Consider the following 23,141-nt stretch of genomic DNA (forward strand, 5'->3'; position numbering starts at 1 on the left):
CCCAGCGTGCCCCGCGGCGGAAGTCCCGGCGTCGTTGCCGCGGCGACGGCGCGGGGCGGGCGGTGCCGAGGACTACGCTTCCCAGCGTGCCCCGCGGCGGAAGTTCCGGCGGCGTTGCCGTAGCGACGGGGCGGCGTTGCCATGGCGGCGGGCGGCGCGGCGGCCCAGCCCCGCTGGCTGCTGCGGCGGGAGGTGGCGGCCCGGGCCGGGCAGCGCTGGGTCAGCGCCCGCGGCCGCGGCCTGCGGCTGGGGCCCTTCCTCCGGGACCGGCAAGGTGCGGGGGGGGGGGGGCTAATGGGGCCGTGAGGGGGGGCTAAGGGGGGGTATGGGGGGCTAAGGGGGCCGGGGGGGGGGGGGGCTAAGAGGGGATTATGGGGGCTGGGGGGGATAAAGGGGAGTTATGGGGGGCTAGAGGGGGCTAATGGGGCCGGGGGGGGGCTAAGGGGGGATTATGGGGGCTGAGGGGGGGCTAAAGAGGGGGCTAATGGGGCCGGGGGGGCTAATGGGGCCTGGGGGGGGGGCTAAGAGGGGATTATGGGGGAATGGAGGGGATAAAGAGGGGGGCTAAAGGGGGGTTTATGGGGGGAATGGAGGGGGGCTGGGGGGGTTATGGGGGTTGGGAGGGGGCTAAGGGGGGGCTATGGGGTGCTAGAGGGGGGCGGGGGGGGGCTAAGAGGGGATTATGGGGGCTAAGGGGGGCTACAGGGGGGTTTATGGGGGACTGGGGGGGCTAAGGGGGGTTGGGGGGGCAAAAGGGCAGGCTGGGGGGGCTAAAAGGGGTTTTATGGGGGACTGGGGGGGCTAGGGGGGGCTAGAGGGGGGGCTAAGCGGGGTTATGGGGGGGTTAAAGGGGGTTTATGGGGGACTGAGGGGGCTAAGGGGGGGTTTATGGGGGGCTGGGGGGGGGGTAATGGGGCCGTGGGGGGGGGCTAAGGGGGGATTATGGGGGCTGGGGGGGGGCTATGAGGGCGCTATAGGGGCTATGGGGGGGCCATGGGGGGGGTCTCCCCACAGGCAGCCCCTCCTTCCCCCCCAGGTGACCCCCAGCTGCGCCCGCTCCTGGAGGCGGCAGGCAGTGACGTCAGCCACTGGTTCGACCCCCAGACCGGGGACGTAAGTCTGGGGGGGGGTCGCGTGTGTCCCCCCCAAAAGCACCGGGTGGGGGCCCACATTTGGGGGGTCACCAGCATCCCCCCCCCCCCCCCAAAACTGGGGGTCTCAAACACACACCCACCGCCCCACAGCCGCTGACCCGCGTGGACCCCCAGTCCGGCCTGCTGTGCTGCTGCGTGCCGGGGGGGCCGGGGGGGGCCCCCCCCGAACCCCGCTCGGACTGGGCCCCCCCAGAGACCCCCCCGTGGTGGGAGGACCCCCGGTTGGAAGTGGGGCGCCTGACGGCCGCCCCCCAACACCTGCGGCTCTGCAACACCCTGACGGGGCAGGAGCACGTCATCGAGGTGAGGGGGGGGGGACACGGGGGACACCCCCTGATGTCACCTGGGGGGGGGAGACGGGGGGGGACCCCAGGGGTGGGGGAGGAGGGTCTTGGGGTGCCCGTGTCCCCTTTGGGGGGGTCCCGTTGTCCCTGTTGAGGTCACTCATCTTGTTCCTTTTGGGGGGGGTCCCCTAGTCCCTTTTGGGGTCCCTTGTCCCCGTGGGGGGGGGTCCCTTGTCCCCTTAGGGGGTCCCCTCATCCCTTTTGGGGTCCCTTGTCCTGGGGGGGCCCTTGTCCCCTTTTGGGGTCCCTTGTCCCTGGGGGGGGGGCCCTTGTCCCCTTAGGGAGTCCCCTCATCCCTTTTGAGGGTCCCTTGTCCCTGGGGGGGGGGCCCCTTGTCCCCTTTTGGGGTCCCTTGTCCCATTGGGGGGTGCTGTCACCCATATGGGGGGAGTCCCTCGTCCCCGGGGGGGGTCCCGTGTCCCCCCCCCCGCGGGGTGCTGAGGGTGCCGGTGGGCACAGGCCTGCGGGGAGCAGGCGGGGGGGCTGGTGGAGCGGGCGCTGCCCTGGAACGCCCACGTGGGGGGCTACGCCTGGCGCTGCGGGGGGGCCCCCCTGCACCCCGACCAGCCCCCCCCGGCCCCCGACCGCGACGGCTCCCCCCCCCACCGTCCACCTCTACTTCACCGACGACTTCCTCGAGCAATAACCGCGGTAGGGAACCCCAAAACCCCATCGGCACCCCCAAAACCCTGCACACCCCCACACCCCCCCCAAAACCCCTGCCGGCACCCCCAACCTCGCCAGGCACCCCCAAAACATGAGTAGCCCCCCCCCAATTCCCCCAGCGGTCCCCCTGAACTGCCTACCAGCACCCTAAAACCCCACCAGACCCCCCAACCCCCTGCCAGCCCCCCCAAACACTTACCGACCCCCCCAATCTGCCAGCACCCCCAAACCGCTGGTAGGGCCCCCCCAAACCCACACTGGCACCCCAAAACCCCACCAGCCCCCCCAAACACTTACCACTCCCCACTAACCACCCCAAACCCCCCCAGCCCCCCCACCCTACCAGACACCCCAAACCATTAGTAGGGCCCCCCCCAAATGCACACTGGCACCCCAAAACCCCACCAGCCCCCCCCAAATGCTTAGCCCCCCACCAGCACCCCCAAACCCACACTGGCACCCCAAAACCCCCCCCAGCTCCCCCCCACCCTATCAGCACCCCCAAAACACTGGTAGGGCCCCCCCCAAACCCCTCCTGTACCCCACCCCCCCCCAGCCCCCCCAAACCCACCACCCGTCTCCTCCCTTTGCAGCCCCAGGGCGAGGCCGTGCCCCCCCCCCCCCCAACAGGCAGACGGTGACACCAGCGGGGGGTCCCCAGGAGTGTCTCCCCCAAATTTTGGGGGGCAAACTGTAACTTTTTGAGCAAAATAAACCCGATTTTGCCAAAAACAGCCACAGCGGAGCCTGGGGGGGGACGGGGACAGGGACGGGGGTGCAGGGTGGGGGGACACGGGGACCCCCCCCCCCCCACCCCAGCTGGGGCAGTGGCAGGCGGCTCTTGGAGGTCCTCTGGGGTGACAAGGGGGGGGTTGTCACCCTGTGTCACCCCCTCGTGGGGTGGCACAACCTTGATGTCCCCAAGTGTCACCCCAGGGGTACCACCGTGTGTGTCCCCCCCGCCCTGGGTGACGGTGACGCTGTACCCCCCCCCCATCGTGTGACACAGCCTCGGTGTCCCCAAGTGTCACCCCAGGGGTACAGCCATGTGCCCTCCCTGGGTGACAGTGACGCTGTACCCCCCCCCGATCAGGTGACACAGCCGTGCTTGGCCTCGATGTCACCAAGTGTCCGTGTCCCCCCCTGGGGTGATGGTGACGCTGTACCCCCCCCACCATGGGGGGGTGGTGGTGTTTTCCCACGGGACCGACAGCGGGTGACAGCAGGTGACGGCGGGTGACAACCGCCGGGCGTGTGGCGCCGGCTGTTTGTCCCCGTGGGTGGCTGCCAGCCCCTGGCACGGCCACGTGTCACGTGGGACGCGTCCCCGACGCTGACCTTACGCCCCCCCGGAGGGCTCGCGGCGTTGCCCACGCCTGTCCGCGTCCGCCTGTCCATGTCCGCCTGTCTGCGTCCGGCTGCTCCACGCCCGGCGCACCGCGGTGGCTCCGGTGTCCCCGAAGAGGAGGGTCTGGCGGTTGTCACCGTCACCTTCAGGGCACAAGCGGTGGCGGGTGTAAGTCAAGCCGAGCCGGTGGGTGACTCGGGGTGCGGGTGGGTGACTCGGGGTGCTGGCGGGTGACTCGGGGTGGGGGTGACATCTGTCTCTACAGGTGGCCCCTGTCCGGCTCCGCCAGGATGCGCAGACTCCGGCAATACCGATCCACACCCCGAAACAGCCGCCCGGCACCAGGGGTGGATCACCCCGACCTGGGGTGAACCGGCACGCACCGCCGAGGCCGCCGGCTCACCGAACCACCGAGCACTCAGAGCAGGGGACACACACACACACACACACGACTCGGCCACCGGCTGTGCCAAAACCAGCCCGGTGACACCGCGCGGGATGGTGTCACCCTCCCAGAGTCACCGACGGACCCTCTGGGGGTTCCTTCAGAGGGTTTCCAGAAACCAGGAGCGTACCGGTGCCGGAGGAAGGGTGGAAAACAGCCCTGGCCCTCCCGGCACCGGGTGACACCGTGACCACCGGCGACAGCACGGTGTTGCCCTTGCGCTCGCGGGGTGTGAGGAGCATCAGAGCCGAGCGGCGGCGGGGATGGAGAGGAGCCGGCGGGAACCGCGGTGCCGCCAGCCGGGCCCGGCGAGGAGCTCACCTGACGGCACGCCGGAGACGTTCACCGACCCACGCCGAACGGAGGGGAAACGGTGAAAAAGGAGAAAAACACCCCAAAATGAAAGCGGGGGGGGGGGGGGTTTGGTTCCACCGAAGCGCCCGCTGGGAAGGGTCGGAGGGTTTGGGGGTGTCAGGGGAGACGGCGGTGGCGGTTTTGGGGTGAAAAAAAGCAGCAAAATTGGCCCCAAAAGACAAGCAGAACGGGTCTACCTGGCGCTTGCTGCGGCACGGGGTCGCCCTGGGGGATTTTGGGGGGATTTGGGGTGTCACCAGGGTGGGGTTTTTTTGGCACCGGTGTTGTGGCGCGAGGGTCTTCCCTGCCCCAAAATTGCCCAGTTTTACCCACTTTTTTTGCAAAAAGCGGGGAGAGGGGGGTTGAGGGGCTGGAGGGGGTTGAGGGCGAGAGGGCACCGGCTGAGAACGGCCGCACCATCGCGGAGACAACCACCGGTCGCGGCGTTTTGGGGTCAAAACCAGAAAAAAAAACCCTAAAATGGGGCAACCCCCCCAAACCCCAAGTGTTTTCTGGTCCCGCCCCCCCCCATTTTACACCATTTTTGGGGGTGTCTTCAGCTGCTGGCGGGGCACGAGGAGGCCCCCGAGGGCCGGTGATGCCAATTCCGGGTTTGACCCCGGTCGGTTCATCCCCTGGTGTTTTGGGGCAAAAAAGGCCAAAAAAAAAAAAGATGCGGAAGGTTAAAAAGGCGGCAAAAAGCCACGTGTGGGGGCGGGGGGGGGTCAGGGTGGGTGCCCGAGGCCAGCCAGGGCCCAGGGCCCAACCCGAGCAGTTTTAGGAGGTTTTGCTGGTTTTTAGGGTGATTTTGGAGCGTTTTAGGCAAGCTCACACCACAAAAAAAAAAAAATCTAACCCCCCGCCGTAAGTCTTGCCTGTTTCTCCTTGGTTTTTTTTTTTTTGGGGGGGGGGGGGGAATATCAGCAAAGTGGGGTGCTGCCCGCTGGTGAAACGGGGGGTTTCTGGGGGAGGGTGGTTAAACCCCCGTCCCTGGGGCTGGAGAGAGTTTCAAGCTCGTTTTCTTTCCCTTTTTTAATATTTTTTTCTCTTTTTTGGGTTTTTTTTTTTTGTTGTTCTTCTTCCCCTGCAGCCTTAAGAAAGTCCAAAAAAAAAAAAAACCACCCCCCCCCCAAAAAACCCAACCCATAAAACCACTCCCTTCTGAAGTATTTAAAAGTAGAGAAGGGAGGGATAAAGAAGAAGAAAAAAAAAAATAAACCCACCCTTTTTTTTGTGCGTGTGTGTGTGTTTTAAAATCCGCCCCCCCCCCCCCCCGGTTGGCTTTGGCTTAGCGAAAACGGGGGGAAAACGGGCAAAAAAAAAAAAAAGCGGCGTGACTAGTATGGAACTAGTTAACCTTTAACAATTTATGCTGATGTCACACTGAGCATGAGTACTGATTAATCCGCCCCCCCCCCCCCGCCAGAAATATTTTTATTGAAGGGGGGGGGAAGTATAAGGAGAAAGAGAGAAAAAAAAAAAAAAGAAATAATTTACCGCAGCCATCTTTGTTTTATGCAGAAATCTTCCTCTTTCGGTTCCCCCCCGCGCCGGGAATACACAAATATTGTTCATCTCACGCACCGAGCCGGGATCTGCAGAGATTATATATAGAGAGAGATATAAAAAACAAGCAAACAAGCCAAAAAAAAAAAAAAAGCCAAACCCTAAAAAACCAAAAAACAAACCAAAAACCAAAAAGAAAAAAAAAGAGCAGAATTATGATTATTCGCCCGCTCAGGCTGTAGCGGCAACGAGGGGGGGGAAGCTTTTTTTTTTGCCTTTTTTTTTTTGGTATTTTGTGTTTTGTTTTGTTTTGTTTTGTTTTTTTCCCCCCCTGCCTGGATTTTCTTGAGGCATTTTTGGTGCTTTTTCTTTTTTTTTGGTTTTGTTTTTTGGTGGTGGTTGGTTTTTTTTTTCTTTTTTTTTTTTTTTTTTTTTTGTAAATCTTTCCTAACCTGCAGGAAGGTGTGTGTGGGAGTGGGGAGACTTCAAAATAAAAAAAAAAACCCAAACCCCCCCCCCCTCAAAAAACCCAACCCCTCAGCCGGCCATTTTGGGCTTTTTTTTTTTTTTTCCCTTAAGGGGGGGGGGGAATTTCCCCCCCCCTTTTTTTTTAACCCCCCCCCCTTTCTCCTCCCGGCTCCTTTTTTTTTCCTTTTTTTTTTTTTTTAATTTTTTTTTTTTCCCCCTTTCTTCGTGGGGGGGTTGGTGGTGAGGCGGGTGGTGTGTCGGTGTCGGGGAGGGGGGGGGTTGTTCGGATTTAAAAATAAATTTCGGGGCGGCCATTTTCGCTCCTCGCTCTCGCGGGGAACGCTGTCCCGGGCGGCCCCCGAGGAGTTGTTTTGGTTTTTGAGGGGATTTTAACCTTTAATTTTATTTTTTTTTGGGGGGGGGGTGTTTTTTTTTTTTAAGACCCCCCTTTTTTTTTTTTTAACCAGCCTATTTTCCCCCCCCCCCCCCCTTCTTTTCTCCTCAGCGGCGGGGCTCAGGCCCCCGGGGGGGGGGGGGTCGCCCCGTCCCGGCTGCTGTTTCCCGCCCCCCCCCGCCCCCCCCCCCCGGGGTGGTGGTGGGTTGGGGGAGGTGGGAGAGCGCGGAGGGTCCCCCCCCCCCCCCAACCTCGTCCCCCCCCCCCCCCCCGTCCGCCGCCTCCCTCCGCCTCCCGCCCGCCTCACTCCCGTCTCCCTCCTGCCCCCCTCAGCCCCGCCATGGCTTCCCCTCTGAGGGAGGACGAGGAAGAGGAGGAGGAGATGGTGGTGTCTGAGGCGGAGGGGGATGAAGACGACGAGGAGGAAGAAGACGAAGAGGAGGAGGAAGAAGACGCGACCGCTCTCCTCGCCGTTACCGGAGGACACCGAGGACCCGCCGACATCTTCCCCCCGCCGCCGCCCGCCCCGCCGCCGCCGCCGCCGCCGCCCCCCCCCCCCCCCGTTCCCGCTCCCGCCGCCGCCGCCGCGGGGCCGCCTGAGGCGCCGACAGGTAAACAGCCCCCCCCCCCCCCCCCCCCGCCGTGCCACGGCCGCCCCCCCCCCCATCACCACACACATCACCCCCCCCCCACCTCCGCCTCGTCTTCCCGCCGAGCGCTTCCCGCCACACGGCCCCCCCGCGCGCTTCCCGCCACACCGCGACCCCCCCCCCGCTCCGCGCGCTTCCCGCCACACGGCACCGGGTTCGGGGGGGGGGGGGGGGTGTGTGTGTGTGTGTGGAATTTGGGGGGGGGGGGCAGGCGCGCTGTTTGTAAACAACCGCCCTAACGGCGCGGGGGGGGCGGTCTCCAGCCACCCCCCCTCCCCGCGGTGGTCTAAGTTGGGGGGGGGACACACACACACGGCTGCGGCCTTCACACACATCGGCCCCCCCCCCCCCCCCCCCGCCACGCGTGTCGTCGTCCGTCGTGTCCCCCCCCCGCTTCGGGCGTGGGTCCCACCCCCTGGGGAGGGGCGGGGCCGGGAATCCCCCCCCCCCATCGCACCCCCCCCCCCCCCCCCGGGCAGGGCCTGACAGGACCCCAGGGCGGTTGTTGCGCCCCGTGGTGTGGGGGGGGTGTGGGGCGATGGGGGCTGTTCTCCGCCTGACAGGACCCCAGGGTGGTTGTTGCGCCCCATGGTGTAGGTTGATGGGGGCTGTTCTCCGCCTGACAGGACCCCAGGGCGGTTGTTGCGCCCCGTGGTGTGGGGCGATGGGGGCTGTTGAGTGCCTGACAGGACCCCAGGGCGGCTGTAGGGCAAGGGGGGGCTGGTGGACACCTCACAGGGTCCACGATGGCGGTTGCACCCCGTGGTGTAGGTAGATGGGTGCTGTTGTGCACCTCGTAGGACCCGGAGTGGTTGTTGCGCTGCGTGGGGTGGTGGGGGCTGTTGGGAGCCTGACAGGACCCCAGGGCTGTTGTTGCACCTCATGGTGTGTGGGGTGACTGGGGCTGTTGTGAGCCTGACAGGACTCCAGGGTGGTTGTTGTACCCCATGGTGTGGGGTGACTGGGGCTGTTGTGTGCCTGACAGGATCCCAGGGTAGTTGTTGCACCCTGTGATGCGGGGTGACCGGGGCTGTTCTGTGCCTGACAGGATCCCAGGGTGGTTGTTGTACCCCATGGTGTAGGTTGACGGGTGCTGTTCTGCGCCTGACAGGACCCCAGAGCAGTTGTTTCACCCCGTGGTGTGAGGCAATGGGGGCTGTTGGGTGCCTGACAGGATCCCAGGGCAGTTGTAGGGCAAGGGGGGCTGGTGGACACCTCACAGGGTCCAGGACGGTTGTTGCACCCCATGGCGTAGGTTGATGGGTGCTCTTATGCGCCTGACAGGATCCAAGATGGTGGTTGCACCCCATGGTGTGGGGCGACGGGGTGGTTGTGTGCCTGACAGGACCCCAGGGCAGTTGTTGCACCCCATGGTGTGGGGTGATGGGGGTTGTTGGGTGCCTGACAGGGTCCCAGGGTGGTTGTTTCACCCCGTGGTGTGGGGTCATGGGGGCTGTTCTGTGCCTGTCAGGAACCCAGGCAGTTGTAGGGCAAGGGGGGCTGGTGGGCACCTCGCAGGGTCCAGGATGGTTGTTGCACCCCATGGCGTAGGATGATGGGTGCCGTAATGTGCCTGACGGGATCCAGGACGGTGGTTGCACCCTGTCGTGTGGGGTGATGGGGGCTGTTGTGCGCCTGGTAGTACCCAGGGTCGTTGTTGCACTGTGTGGTGTGGGGTGGTGGGTGCTGTTGGGAGCCTGACAGGATCCCAGGGTGGTTGTTTCACCCCATGGTGTGGGGTGACAGGTGCTGTTGGGTGCCTGACAGAGCTCCAGGGCGGTTGTTGCACCCCATGGTGTGGGGTGACGGCGGGCTGTTGTGTGCCTGACAGGATCCCAGGGCGGTTGTTACACCCTGTGGTATCCCTGGTAGGACCCAGGGCAGTTGTTGCACCATGTGCTGTATGGTGATGGGTGCTGTTGTGAGCCTGACAGGATCCAGGCTGGTTGTTGCACCTCATGGTGTGGGGTGATGGGTGCTGTTGGGTGTCTGACAGGCAGTTGTAGGGTAATGGGTGCTGTAGGGCTCCTGGCAGGGCCCAGGGCGCCTGTTGCACCCCGTGACGTGGGCCGTTTTGTGCCTGACAGGACCGAAGATTGTTGTTGCACCCCGTGGTGCGTTGGGATGGGGGCAGTTGGGTGCCTGACAGGAGTTGGGGTGGCTGTTGCACCCCATGGTGTGTTGTGATGGGAGCTGTTGGGTGCCTGAGAGGACTCCAGGCAGTTGTGGGGCAAGGGGGGCTGTTGGGTGCCTGGCAGGACCCAGGTTGGTTGTTGCACCCCATGGTGAAGGGTCATGGGTGCTGTTGCACGCCTTGACAGCATCCAGGATGGTTGTTGCACCCAGGCAGTTGTGGGGCGATGGGTGCTGTTGTGCACCTGACAGGATCCAGGATGGTTGTTGCGCTCCATGGTGCGGGGTGATGGGTGCTGTTGGGTGCTCGGCAGGACCCAGGTTGGTTGTTGCACCCCGCGCTGAAGGATGATGGGTGTTGGGCGCCTGACAGGATCTAGGATGGCTGTTGCACCCCATGGCGGGGGGCGATGGGGGCTGTTGTGTGCCTGACAGGACCCGGAGCGGTTGTTGCACCCCTTGACGGGGGGGGTTGGGTGCCGATGGTCTCGGGAGTCACGGATGTCACCGTGCAAAACCCCCTCCAGGATGGACCCAAAGTCCCCAGGAGCCATTGACATCCCAGCGCTGGCTTATCCTGGGCCCAAAGGGACGCTTTTATTGTCTTTTATTGTGTTTTATTGTCTTTTATTGTGTTTTATTGTAGTTTCTTGTGTTTCTCAAACTCCACTCCTCGGTGTTGGCAGCTCGGCTGTGCCTTCACCCAAAATTTTGGCACCACCGGTAGTTTTGGAGCAGGTTTGCACCCTCCAAACCCACCCTGTTCGGGTGCGTGCTGCCGCTTCAGCTGAGATTTCCTCCCTCAGGGCCATGTGCGGGTGTTAAAAAATGTGAGAAACCGGGGGGGGGGGGGGGGGGGGGTGGTAGGATTTAGCGCAAAAAACGCCCATTTTCCTCAGCTCAGGTACCCAGGAGGGTCCCCAACAGCCGGATTTGCCAGTGCAGGGACGGTTTGGCGTTGCAGTCACCTTTTCTGGCAGTTTTGCCTGAGGTGGGGACCTAAAATTGACTGTTTCTGTGCAAAATGGGAAGTGTTTTTCCTTTCTGAATATGATTTTTTCGCTTTTTCTGGTTTGGCCTACAGCAGCGGGGAGGGGGAAAGGCATCTCGGAGCCCAAAGTGGCCAGTCGGATTAAAAAAGCAGCTTTGATTTTTTTTAAAGCTCACTTCGAAAACGCTCAGGAATGGGTAAATTCGGATTTTAGAAGCCGTTCTTTTTCCATAAAAGCTTAGAAATGAGTAAATTTGGATTTTAGACCTCCCTTTTTTCCCCAACAATGCTCAGAAATGGGTAAATGCAGATTTTAGAGCTCCCCAAAATGCTCAGAAATGGGCAAATTTGGATCTTAAAATTCCTTTTTCCAGAAAAGCTTAGAAATGGGTAAATTTGGATTTTAGAACCCTCTCTTTGTCCCCAAAATGCTCAGAAAGAGGTAAATTTGGATTTGAGACCCCCTCTTCCTCCCCCTGAATGCTCAGAAAGGGGTAAATTCGGATTTTAGAACTGCCTCTTTTCCAGAAAAGCTCAGAAATGGGTAAATTTGGATTTTAGAAGCCCTTCTTTTTCTGGAATAGCTTAGAAATGAATAAATTTGGATTTTAGCCCCCCCCCCCCCCTTTTTTTCCCCAACAGTGCTCAGAAATGGGTAAATGTGGATTTTGGAGCTCCCCAAAATCCTCAGAAAGAGGTAAATTTGGATTTTAGAGCCCCCCCTTCCCCCCCTGCCCCAGAATGCTCAAAAATGGGGAGATTTGGGTTTTAGAACTCTCCCAAATCCTCAGAAATGGGTAAACGTGGAATTTAGAACCCTCTCTTTGTCCCAAAATGCTCAGAAATAGGTAAATTTGGATTTGAGACCCCCCTTCCCCCCCGCCCCTGAGAATGCTCAGAAAGTGGGAGATCTGGATTTTAGAACTCCCCATTTGCTCAGAAATGGGCAAATGTGGATTTTACAACCCTTCTTTTTCCAGAAAAGCTCAGAAATGGGTAAATTTGGAATTTAGAACCCTTTCTTTGTTCCAAAATGCTCAGAAATAGGTAAATTTGGATTTGAGACACCCCCCTTCCCCCCGCAGAATGCTCATAAATGGGGAGATTTGGATTTTAGATCTCTCCAAAATGCTCAGAAATGGGTAAATTTGGATTTTAGAGTTCCCTTTTTTCCGGAAAAACTCAGAAATGGATAAATTTGCCCGTTACAAAGCGGGTTTGGGGGGGGAAAAGAAGTGGGGCAAATCTGACTTTCCAGCACAGCCTCCCCAAGCTGCTGCTGCTTCCCTGGCCGTTTCCTTTGGCTTTTTCTTGGCTTTTTTGGCAATTCTTTAATTATTTTTTCTCTCCGTAGCGCAATCCTGCAAATGCTCCATGTGGGGCTGCACGGACATCCCTGAATCAGCCCCTAAATTCACTTTTTTAAACTTTTTTTCTCCCCAGAACAGCCCTGATACCTGGGGTTTTTTTAAACTTTTCTCTGTCCAGAAGAGCCCTAATACCCATTTTTTAAAATTTTTCCTACCCGTAGCACCAATAATAGCTATTTTTTTTAAGCTTTCTCTCCCCAGAACAGCAATATTGCACATTTTTAACGTTTCTCGCCAGAGCAGGAGCAGCGGGAGGCCAGCCTCCGTCTGTCTGTCCGTCCGTCCCCCTCCGGACAGCGAGCTGGGCGCTCAGGGTTCCCCGGATTTGAGGTGAAAAAACACTTTTTCCCCACTTCCCCAGCGGGAAGCTGACCCCCTCCCCCTCCTCCGCAGCTGAAACTTGTTGGGTTTTTGTTGGGTTTTTTTATTATTTTTTCCTTTTTTTCCCTATTTTTGCCATTTCCAGCCCGTCCCAGCTGAGAACAATGGCGTCGACCAGGGACGCGGTGGCGGTTTGAGTGCCGGGAGGGGGGGGGAGCACCCACACCGACAAATTTTCATTTAAAAAAAACCCAAAAAGCCAAAATCCAGGCAAAAAGTTGAGGGTTTTTTTCCACTGTGTCACCAAGTTGTGGACCAAAGGCCCGGCCGGCTGCCCCACCACTGGGGCCAGCCAGAAAATGGGGTAAAACCCCCCAAGAAGAGCCAAACTGGCGATTTTTTTCCACTGTGGGAAAAACTGGTGCCTCGGTGCCCCGTTTGCCTCATTTTTTCCCTTTTTTTCCCCCATTTTTGAGGACACCTCCCCTCTTTCTTTGTTCAAACTCTTTCCTCCCCTTTTGCAGAATCACTCCCCTCTTGATTTTTTTCTTTTTTTTTTCCTTTTTTCCCATTTTTTTCACCTTTTTCCCCTTTCTGCACGCTCGCTGTTAATTTTCATTAATTTTCTCCCGGTTTTTTTTTTTCCGGCTTTTTCTCGCGCCTGTTCGCCGCCGTGGCCGCCCGAGGTTGGGGGGGGGGTGCTTTGTGTCTGGCAGCTGCCTGCCGGCGCAGGCAGCGAGCGGGTGTGCGCCTTCCCCCCCCCCCCATCACCCACCCCCCCTCCCTGTCCGGGTGTCTACGTTTTTTTTTTTCTCGAGGTGCGGGGAGTGGGAACGTCACGTGTGTGGAAAATTCTCGTTGATGGTTTGCCAACGCGCCCCGGCTCCCCGCGCATGTCTGCTGGTCTTGGGGGGGGGGGGGGGGCGGGCAGGAATGGGATGGGGGGGGGAAGAAGAGGTGTTGAGGGGGGAAACACCCCCCAAAATGGCAGGATCAGGCCTGGTGGGGCTGAGCCCCGTCCCGGTGAGCAGCTGTGTCCTGCGGGGAGCACCCGAAGGTGACGGTGGGCGAGGAGGGAGGGGGAACAACGTGGTGGTGGGGGAAATTGGTGGAGGGGAAGAGGGAGGGCAGGATCCGGCCCGGCACGGAAAAAAGCAGGAAAAGAAAAAGGCGGGGTGGGGGTGGTTTTTTGGTTGCTTTTTTTTTTTTTTTTTGTCCCCCGTTACCATTTTCCTGCATCGCCCCCCCTCCTCGGCCCTGCACGCCCAGAGCCGGGGGGGGGGGGCTGGCGTTATCCGGGTGGTCCCGGCAGCGTTGCCTGTCGCCGGACCCTGCCGGCAGCGGTCTGGCAGCAGGCTGGCCGGCGGTGCCAAGGGATTAGGCAGGAATGTGACCCCGGCGGCGCCGGGTGTTGCTTCCTCTCCCCACGCCAAACTTGGCACCCGCCGTCACCCTCCCGGACCCCCCCCCCCGCCTTCCCTTCGCGGCTCGGGGACACCGGGGGTTTCCTCCCCGGCGGCAGCGGCGGCGGTGAGCTTCATCCCTGACCGCCGGCGGTCGGCTGGGACCTGTCAGCGAGCGCCGGTTGTGATTTATGGGGGCGGACGGGTGACGTCGGCGGGGGACACACACACACACGCCAGGCTGAGGACGTGCCAGCTCGTTGCAAGAGCCGCCGGGCAGATGTGACACCTCTCCCGGGCTTCACCCCGACTGGCTGCCAAAAACACCGGGGACAGCCAAGGCCATGACACGGATGTAGGTGTCACCGCCCCGGGGATGGTCCTCGGGGATTCTCGGTGGCCCCCGTCACGGGGACGCCGGTGGCCCTCGGCCAAGAGGTTGGGAAATCCTCTGCTGGCGGTTGGTCACCGTCACGGTGACACCGGCGTCCCCCCCGGGTGAGCGGTTAGGAAATGCTCTGCCAGCGGTTGGGGACTGTCAGCCAGAGTGGAGCGATTGTGCCGAGCCGTTGATCGCTTTTAGGGTCAAAGAGGGGGGAATCCACCGCTGCCGGCGGTTGGTCACTGTCACACTGACACCGGCATCCCCCGGGTGAGTGGTTGGGGAATCCTCTGCCAGTGGTTGGTCACTGTCACGGTGACACCGGTGTCCCCTGGGGTGAGCAGCTGGGAAATCCTCTACCGGTGGTTGGGGACCATCAGCCGGAGTGGAGCGATTGTGCCGAGCAGTTGATCCCTCGTTGCTTTTTAGGGAAAAAAAGGAGGAAAAAGGGGCTCCTGCTTATGGGAAGACGGGAAGAAAGAACCCAGGGGGTTGTGCCGGTGGTTGGGGGCCTCGTTTTTGGGGTACACCCCCCCCCCCCCCCCGCGGGGCATTTCCAGGAGGATTTTAGTGTATGGTGCCCACGAAGCTAATTAATTTAGCGTTAATGATGCTCCAGCATTGGGCATGGCAGCCACGGAGCCGTAGAAATCTGCTTGGCAGGTTGGTGTTGAATTTCCAGTGGGGTAAAACACCATGGAATTACCCCAAATATCCCCCAAAATCCTGTAATTTCGCCCCAAAATACGGTGGAAAACAGGCTTTGGGGAAAATGTCCCCAAATCCCATTTCTGGTGGATTTTTTACCTTTTTTTCATGGGGTGAGCGGTACCATCGGTGGAGGGGCCTCGGGCTGTGGCTGCTGGTTTTATTATCCTTGAGTTTTGCCCCAAAAGTTGGGTTTTGCCCCAAAACGTTTCTGCTTCAAAGGCCCAACCAAAGGTCAATTGGTTTGGGGTCAAAAACTGGGATAAAAAGGTAGTTGCGGTGCTGAGTTTTTGGGAGGCTGATTTTGGGCTCGTTTCCGCCAGGGGAAGGTGGGTGCTGGTGCGTCCTTGTCACCCGCTGGCCACAGAGGGGACCTGAGTGTGACCACCTGTCCCCCGTCACCCGCCTCCGTGTGTGTCAGTGGGCTGGTGGCCACGGAGGGGACCTCAGCCTGGTGGCCTGTCCCCGTCACCCGCCTCCGTGTGTGACACTATGCTGGTGGCCACAGAAGGGACTTCGGCGTGGCCGCCTGTCCCTGTCACCCGCCTCAGCGCATGTCAGCAAGCCAGTGGCCATGGAGGGATGCTCAGCACAGTCGACTGTCCCCATCACCCGCCTTCCCTGTGTGTCACCGTCCCGGGGACCTCAGCGTGGCCACCTGTGGTCGTCACCCACCTCTGTCTGTGTCAGTGGGTTGGTGGCCATGGAAGGGACCTCAGTATGGCCGCCTGTGGCTGTCACCCGTCTTCATGTGTCTGTCAGTGCACCGATGGTCACAGAGGGGGCCTCGGTGTGGCCACCTGTCTTTGTCACCCACCTCACCACATGTCAGTGAGCTGGTGGCCATGGAGGTGACCTCAGCGTGGTTGCCTGTCCCTGTCACTTGTTTCTGTGTGTGTCAGTGGGTTGGTGGCCACAGAGGGGACCTCAGTGTGGTTGCCTTGTCACCCGTCTCGCTGTGTGTCACTGTCTCAGTGGCTGTGGAGGGGACCTCAGTGTGGGCACCTTACCCTGTCACCCGCCTTGCTGCATGTCACCGTCCTGGTGGCTGCAGAAGGGACCTTGGCCACCCATGCCCATCACCCGTCTCTGTGTGTGTCAGTGGTCTGGTGGCCACAGAGGGGACCTCAGTGTGGCTGCCTGTCCCTGTCACCTGCCTCACCGCATGTCAGCAAGCCACGGAGGGGACCTCGGTGCAGTTGACTGTCCCCGTCACCCACCTTCCCATGTGTCACCATCCCGGAGACCTCAGTGTGGCCACCTGTGGCTGTCACCCACTTCTGTGTGTGTCAGTGGGTTGGTGGCCACAGAGGAGACCTCACTGTGGCCACCTGTGGCCATCACCCATCTTCATGTGTGTCACCGTGGCAGTGGTCATGGAGGTGACCTCAGTGTGGCCGCCTGTCCTTGTCACACGTCTTGCTGTCTGTCACCATCCTGGTGGCCACATAGGGGATGTCAGCGTGGTTCCCTGTCACCTGTCTCTGTGCGTGTCAGTGGGCTGGTGGCCACGGAGGAGGCCTCATTTTGGTCATGGAGGGGACCTCAGCGTGGCCGCCTGTCCCCATCAGCCGTCTCTGTGTGTGTCACAGTCCCGGTGGCTGTGGAGGGGACTTCAGTGTGGCTGCTTGTCCCTGTTACCTGTCTTGCTGCATGTCACAACCATGTTGGCCACAGAGGGAACCTTAGCATGGCCACCTGTCCCCGTCACCCGCCTCTGTGTGTGTCAGTGGGTTGGTGGCCACAGAGGAGGCCTCATTTTGGCCGCACGTCCCTGTCACCTGTCCTACTGTGTGTCACTGTCCTGGTGGCCACAGAGGGGACCTTGGCGCAGCTGACTGTCCCCATCACCTATCTTCCTGCATGTCACCGTCCGAGCGGCCGCGGAGGGGACCTCGCACAGCCACCTGTCCCCGTCCGCCGCCAGCGTGTGTCCCCGTGGCTCAGGCTGCCGTGTCCCTGCAGACGGTGACGACGAGCTGCTGCGGGGCCTCGAGGGGGCCCTGGGGGTGAAGAAGAAGAAACGGGGTCCCCGGAAGCAGAAGGAAAATAAACCTGGAAAACCACGGAAACGGAAAAAACTGGTGAGTTCCCCTGGGACACCCTGCCTGAATGCCTGGGTCCTCCTGGCGTGGCTGATGGGGTCTGGGATGGGTGATGGGGTCTGGGGACGAGTGACAAGAGTCTTAGGTCAGCTTATGGGGTCTGGGTATGATGGATGGGGTCTGGGGACGGGTGACAGGCTCTCAGGGCGGCTGACAGGGTCTGGGGACAGGTGACAGGGTTTGGGAATGATGGACAGGGCCTGGGGACAGGTGACAGACTCTCAGGAACGCCTGATGGTGGTTGGGGACAGCTGACGGGGTCTGGAAATGGTGGATGGGGTCTGGGGATGGCTGACAGACTCTCAGGGTGCCTGATGGGGTCTCAAGGCAGCTTATGGGGCTTTTGGGTTGGCTAACGGGGTCTCGGGTTGATGGACGAGATCTGGGGATGGAGAACGGGGTCTGGGGACGATGTATGGAGGTCTCGGGGTGGGTGACAGACTCTTGGGGGCAACTGGTGGGGTCTCACGGCAGCTGATGGAGGTCTCAGGGTGGCTGACAGGGTCTGGGGTTGATGGACAAGGTTTGGGGATGATGGATGGGGTCTCGGGGTGGCTGATGGGGTCTCAAGGCAGCTGACAGGGTCTGGGGATGGGTGACGGGGTGTGGGAATGCATGATAGACTCAGCGCGACTGACAGGGTCTCAGGGTGGCTGACAGGGTCTGGGGACAACAACAGGATCTGGGGGCAGCTGATGAGGTCTTGTGGCAGCTGATGGGGTTGGGGGCAACCGTCGGGGTCTTGGGGCAGCTGATGGGGGTCTCAGGGTGGCTGACAGGCCCTGGAGAGGGGTGATGGGCCCTGGGGATGGCTGATGGCGTCTGGGGATGGGTGACGGTGTCTGGTGTTGGTTGACGGGGTCTGGGCATGGGTGACAGGGTTAGGTGATGGGGTCTTGGGGCGGCTGGTGGGGTTGGGGGCCACAGACGGGGTCCTGGGGCAGCTGACGGGGGTCTCGGGGCAGCTGATGGGCCCTGCAGAGGGGTGATGGGCACCAAGGACGAGCACTGGCTGGTGGTTTCAGGTGAGCGAAGATGAGCTGGAGTCGGAGCGGGAGGAATACCAGCGGGAAGAGTACCGGGAGAAGTCGGAGAGCGGCGGCAGCGACTCTGGGGGGGCAGCCAGGAAGCGGCGGCGGAAGCACCGCGAGAAGAAGGAGAAGAAAACAAAAAGACGGAAAAAGGCCGATGAGGAGGGGGGGCAGAAGGTGAAGGTATGGCCAGGAGGCACCCAGTGAGTGGGGGGTACTCAGTGGGTTGGGGGGGAGCACCTGGGCACACAGTGCTGCCCTATGTGGGTGCCTGTGGGGGTCCTGTCGCCATGTGGGTGCCCGTGAGGGTCCCATCCCTGTGTCCGTGCCCATGGGGGTCCTGTCACCTGTGTCGGTGCCCATGGGCGTTGCAACACCCGTGGGGGTCCTCGTGGGGGTCCTGTCACTGTGTGGGGACCGACCCGTAGGGGTCCCATTGCCATGTGGGTGTCCATGGGGGCCCTGTCACCCATATGGGTGCCCTTGAGGGTCCTGACACCTGTGTGGGTGCCCGTGGGGAGTCCCGTCACCCATGTGGGTCCTCGTGGGCGTCCCGTCTTGGGGCCTGCGGGGGACCTGACAGGTGACATGTCTCCTCCTTCTCTCTGTGCCTATTCCTGTGTGTTTCTTGTCCCCCTCTCCGTGTCCTGGTGTTGGTCTCTGTTGTGTGTCCCCCACCGCCTGGCCGTGTCTCCCTGCGTCCCCCCATCCCTGGTGCAGGCGGTGGAGCAGAAGTCCTCGGCACAGTTGCTGGGGGCCTGGGGGCTGGAGGACGTGGACCATGTCTTCACTGAGGAGGACTATCACACCCTCACCAACTACAAAGCCTTCAGCCAGTTCATGAGGTGAGGCTGGGGGGGCACCCTTGGGGGGCTGCGGGGCACCTTGGGGTCCTGGAGGGTCCCTCTGGGTGCTGGGGACACTTCAGGGTGCTGGTGGGGGTCTTTTTAGGGCATCTCAGGATGCTGGGGGACACCTCGGGGTCCTGGAGGGTCCCTTGGGGTGCTGGGGGACACTTCAGGGTGCTGGTGGGGGTTCTTTTAGGTCTTCTCAAGGTGCTGGGGGACGCTTCAGGGGGATGGTGGGGCACCCTGGGGTGCTGTGGGCCATGCCAGCATCTTGGGGGGGTGTCCCTCTGGGTGCCAGGGGCTCCTCAGGGTCTTGGGGGACTACAGGGACACCTCGAGGTCCTGGAGGGCACCTCGGGGTCCTGGAGGGTCCCTCTGGGTGCTGGGGGACACTTCAGGGTGCTTGTGGGCATGATTTTAGGGCAGCTTGGAGTGCTTGGGCGTGCCCTCAGGGTGTTGGGGGGACACATCAGAGGGCTGGGGGGGCACAGGGGTACCTTGGGGTCCTGGGGGACTATGGGGACATCTTGGGGGGGCACCTCGGGGTGCTGGGGGGCCATTAGGGCACCTCAGGGTGAAAGAGGTCTGTGGGGAGCATCAGTGGACCCTGGGTGCCCCCTAAGACGCCTGGGTTCCCCAGTTCCCCCCGGTCACCTGGGTCCCTGGGTGCCCTGGATGCCCAGGTTCCCAGCCCACCTCCCTCCCTCCCTCCCCCCGCATCAGGCCCCTGATCGCCAAGAAGAACCCCAAAATCCCCATGTCGAAGATGATGACCATCCTGGGGGCCAAGTGGCGGGAATTCAGCGCCAACAACCCCTTCAAAGGCTCCGCCGCTGCCGTGGCTGCCGCCGCCGCCGCCGCTGCCGCCGCCGTGGCTGAGCAAGTGTCTGCAGCCGTGGCCGCCGTGGCCCCCGAGGCCCCCCCCCCCACCCCTGCGCAAGGCCAAGACCAAGGAAGGCAAAGGTGGGTGTCCCCCCCCGAACACCTGGGTCCTCATCGGGTTTGGGGAGCGGGGTGCCTGGGTCCCTTCCCAGACACCTGGGGGTCCCCCCACCGAATGCCTGGGTCCTCGCCTGATTTGGGGAGGGGGTACCCGGATGCCTGGGTCCTTGCCTGGCTTGGGGAAGGGGTGCTCGGATCCCTGGGTCCTCATGGGTCAAGGGTCCCTGGGGGAGTTTGGGGAGTCCCTCGGGTGATCCTGGGAGGCTTTGGGGGTCCCTGGGGAGGCTTTAGGGATCCTTTTTTGGGAGCGGGTCTGTAGGGGCATCTTGGGGCCAGTTTGGGGGTCACTGGGATGGGTTGGGGCATTCCCTAGGAGGTTTGGGGGTCCCTAGGAAGATGCTGGGGGAATTTGGGGTATCCCTAGGGTCCTCATGGGGCTGGGAAAGGGCGTGCCCGGATGCCTGGGTGTCCCCCCCACCCCAAACACCCGGATCCCCCCACAGGTCCCGGCCACAAGAAACGCAGCAAGAGCCCGCGGGTGCCAGAGTTGAAGAGGAAGATGAAGGGGAGAAAGATGGCGCCGCTGAAAATCAAACTGGGTGTCCTGGGTGGCAAGCGCAAGAAGAGCAGCTCGGTAGGGCCCGGAAGCCTGGGTCCCCTATGGGGTGGGGGGGCTTGTGCCCGGACACCTGAGTCCCCTCGTGTCCCCCAGTGTCCCCAGACAGTGGCACCCGTCCCTATGGCCCCATGTCTCCCTGTGCCCCTCACCCCCTGGTCTCCCGGTCCCCTTGTCCCCCGTATCCCCTTGTCCCCCGATGCCACCTGCTGTCCCCGGTGTCACTTGCTGTCCCCGGGCAGAGCGAGGACGCGGGGGAGGCAGAGGAGGAGTCGGATGCCGAGAGCCCCGGGGTGCTGGGTGCCACCGCCCGCCCCGACCCCACCACCCGCCTCAAGAAGCTCAAGCGAGGACGTCCCGGCCGCAAGAAGAAGAAGGGTGAGTGTCCCCAAGTGTCACCGGTCCCCGGGTGCCACCACCACCCCCACCCCAGACCCCACGGCGGGGACGCCGGGTGACACCCCCGTCCCGTCCCGTCCCCCCCAACCTCTTTCCTTGCAGCCCCCTGCGCCGGCCTCAGCCGGGAGCGCGGCCCCGTGGGGACGGGCGCGGCGCCCGCGCACGGTGAGACACCCCACTCCCCGCTGTCCCCATGTTGTCACCCGGGGTCCCCAAGCCTGTGATGTCCCCCTGAGCGGGGTCCTCGGTCCCTTCCCCGTGTCGGTGGTGGCGTCCGGGGGGTCCCCAGCCCCTGGCTTCTTCCAAGGGGTGTAGCGGTGTCCCCATGTCCCTTTCCCTGTCCCCACCGTCTCTCCTGGGCATTTGGTGTCCCCACTGTCCCTATCTCCAGATATCCCAGTGTCCCCATGTCCCTGTCCCCTGGTGTGCTGGCGTCCCCAGTGCCCCTGTCCCCTGGTGCCCCATCCGTAGTGTCCCCAGCACCCCTATCCCCAGTGCCACCATGTCCCCATCCCCAGTGTCCCCGTCCCCCGTGTCCCCATCCCCCTATGCCCCTGTTCCCAGTGCCCTCATGTCCCTGTCCCCCAGCACCCCTGTTCCCAGTGTCCCCACATCCCCATCCTCAGTGCCCCTGTCCCTGGGTGTCCCCAGTGTCCCTGTCCCCTGGTATCGCCATGCCTCTGTCCCCCAGCACCCCCATTCCCCGTGTCCCCATGTCCCTATCCTCCAGTGCCCCTATCCCCAGCACCCCCATGTCGCCATCCCCAGTGTCCCCCATCCCCAGTGCCCCTGCACCCCTGCCTCTGGGTGTCCCCAGTGCCCCCAGTGCCCCTCAGCCCCCATCCCCAGTGCCCCCATGTCCCCATCCCACTGTCCCCGGCGCTCCCCTGTCCCCCCCCCCATCAATCCGGGTGGCAGCGGGTGGTGCGTGGCATCCCCGCAGGGCCGGGGCCGGAGGAGGAGGGGGACGGCTACGAGACGGACCACCAGGACTACTGCGAGGTGTGCCAGCAGGGCGGGGAGATCATCCTCTGCGACACCTGCCCCCGCGCCTACCACCTCGTCTGCCTCGACCCCGAGCTTGACCGCGCGCCCGAGGGACGCTGGAGCTGCCCCCACTGCGTGAGCTGCGGGACGGGGGGATGGGGTGGGGGCTTGGGGGGGTCCCTAGGGGAGATTCTGGGGGGGTTTGGGGGTCCCTGAGAAGGATTTAGCGGTCCCTGGGAGCATTTTGGAGGCCCCTGTGGGGCTTTAGGGGTCCTTGGGGCGGTTTGGGGGTCACTAGGGGGGTCCTGAAGGGGTTTGGGGGTCCCTGGGAGGGATTTAGTGGTCCCTAGGAGGCTTTAGAAGTCCTTGGGGCAGTTTGGGCGTCCCTAAGGGGATCTTGGGGGAAGCTTGGGGGTCCCTAGGGGGACCCTGAGGGGGTTTTGGGGGTTCCTGGGAGGGATTTAGCGGTCCCTGGGAGCATTTTAGGCGTCCCTGGGGTGCTTTAGGGGTCCTTGGGGCAGTTTGGAGGTCCCTAAGGGGATCCTGGGTGCAGTTTGGGCTCCCTGGGGGGTTTTGGGGGTCACTAGGAGGATCCTGGGGGATGGATGGGGGTCCCTGGGAGGGTTTGGGGGTCCCTAAGGGTATCCTCAGGGAGTTTGGGAGGTCCCTGGAGGGATCCTACAGCGGTTTAGAGGGTCCCTGGGGGGGGTGGGGGTCCCTGGGGGAGTTTGGGTGTCTGTAGTGGAGGTCCCTGGTAGAGGGCTTTGGGGGTCCCTCAGGGTGTCCCTGGGTGTCCCTAGAGTGGTTTTGGGTGTGTCTCCAGGGGATTTGGGTGTCCCTGGGCATGTCCTCAGGAGGTTTCGGTGTTCCTGGGGGATGTCTCCAGGAGGTTGGGTGTCCCCAGGAGGTTTGGCTGTCCCTGGGGGATGTCCCCAGGAGGTTGGGTGTCCTTCAGGGTGTCTCCAGGAGGTTTGAGTGTCCCTGGGGGCCAACCCCAGGAGGTTTGGGGTGCCTGACGCTGGGTGTTACTCAGGAGAAGGAGGGGGTGCAGTGGGAAGCAAAGGAGGAGGAGAGGAAGAGGAGGAAGGCGAGGAGGAGGAAGGGGAGAAGGAGGAGGAGGACGACCACATGGAGTATTGCCGGGTGTGCAAGGACGGCGGGGAGCTGCTCTGCTGCGACGCCTGCGTCTCCTCCTACCACATCCACTGCCTCAACCCCCCCCCTGCCCGAGGTCCCCAACGGCGAGTGGCTCTGTCCCCGCTGCACGGTACGGGGACACGGGGGAGAGTGGGGACAGGGGTGGGGTGGGGAGGGAGGAGGTGGGGGGACGACCTGGTGGGGATGGGGCAGGGATGGGGACAGGGACGGGACAGGGACCTGGTGGGGACAGGGATGGGACAAGGACCTGGTTGGGGACGGGGACAGGGACCTGGTGGGGACAAGGACCTGGTTGGGGATGGGGACAGGGACCTGGTGGGGACAGGGATGGGGACAAGGACCTGGTTGGGGACAGGGACAGGAACCTGGTGGGGACAAGGACCTGGTTGGGGACGGGGACAGGGACCTGGTGGGGACA

General features: G+C 62.2%; 2 protein-coding genes across 5 annotated transcripts in view; both read left to right on the forward strand.

The window, feature by feature from the left end:
- Nucleotides 1-67: 67 nt before the first annotated feature.
- LOC115338470 (cytochrome b5 domain-containing protein 1) lies at nt 68-4,000 on the forward strand. Of its 4 annotated transcripts, XM_030007046.1 has the most exons (5): nt 68-274; nt 1,037-1,113; nt 1,245-1,457; nt 1,958-2,149; nt 2,758-2,896. In XM_030007046.1, the coding sequence occupies exons 1-5, from the start codon at nt 142-144 to the stop codon at nt 2,803-2,805; spliced, it is 663 nt and encodes a 220-aa protein (XP_029862906.1). In that variant the 5' UTR covers nt 68-141; the 3' UTR covers nt 2,806-2,896. The 4 variants fall into 4 exon arrangements, with proteins under 4 accessions (XP_029862906.1, XP_029862907.1, XP_029862908.1 ...); XM_030007047.2 differs by lacking the exons at nt 1,958-2,149; nt 2,758-2,896 and adding an exon at nt 3,778-4,000; XM_030007048.1 differs by lacking the exon at nt 1,958-2,149.
- Nucleotides 4,001-4,190: 190 nt separating this feature from the next.
- CHD3 (chromodomain helicase DNA binding protein 3) overlaps nt 4,191-23,141 on the forward strand; it is a 49,205-nt gene continuing 30,254 nt past the window's right edge. The window contains 14 exon segments of the mRNA XM_030007049.2: nt 4,191-4,330; nt 7,013-7,290; nt 16,603-16,721; nt 17,768-17,956; nt 18,494-18,618; nt 19,345-19,518; nt 19,520-19,584; nt 20,067-20,197; nt 20,422-20,557; nt 20,681-20,743; nt 21,522-21,700; nt 22,599-22,632; nt 22,635-22,780; nt 22,782-22,832. Of these exon segments, the coding sequence (XP_029862909.1) occupies nt 4,221-4,330; nt 7,013-7,290; nt 16,603-16,721; nt 17,768-17,956; nt 18,494-18,618; nt 19,345-19,518; nt 19,520-19,584; nt 20,067-20,197; nt 20,422-20,557; nt 20,681-20,743; nt 21,522-21,700; nt 22,599-22,632; nt 22,635-22,780; nt 22,782-22,832 (1,800 nt within the window). The 5' untranslated portion in view covers nt 4,191-4,220.

This window comes from Aquila chrysaetos, unplaced genomic scaffold, assembly GCF_900496995.4.
Source record: "Aquila chrysaetos chrysaetos unplaced genomic scaffold, bAquChr1.4, whole genome shotgun sequence".
Classification (NCBI taxonomy): domain Eukaryota; kingdom Metazoa; phylum Chordata; class Aves; order Accipitriformes; family Accipitridae; genus Aquila; species Aquila chrysaetos.

Bases quoted from the DNA above. Each gene is read 5' to 3' on its own strand.
- LOC115338470 (XM_030007045.1), top strand. From the start codon at position 142: ATGGCGGCGGGCGGCGCGGCGGCCCAGCCCCGCTGGCTGCTGCGGCGG. The intron at 275-1,036 runs GTGCGGGGGGGG...CTTCCCCCCCAG, and splicing joins CTTCCTCCGGGACCGGCAAG to GTGACCCCCAGCTGCGCCCG. The intron at 1,458-1,957 runs GTGAGGGGGGGG...CGGTGGGCACAG, and splicing joins GGCAGGAGCACGTCATCGAG to GCCTGCGGGGAGCAGGCGGG.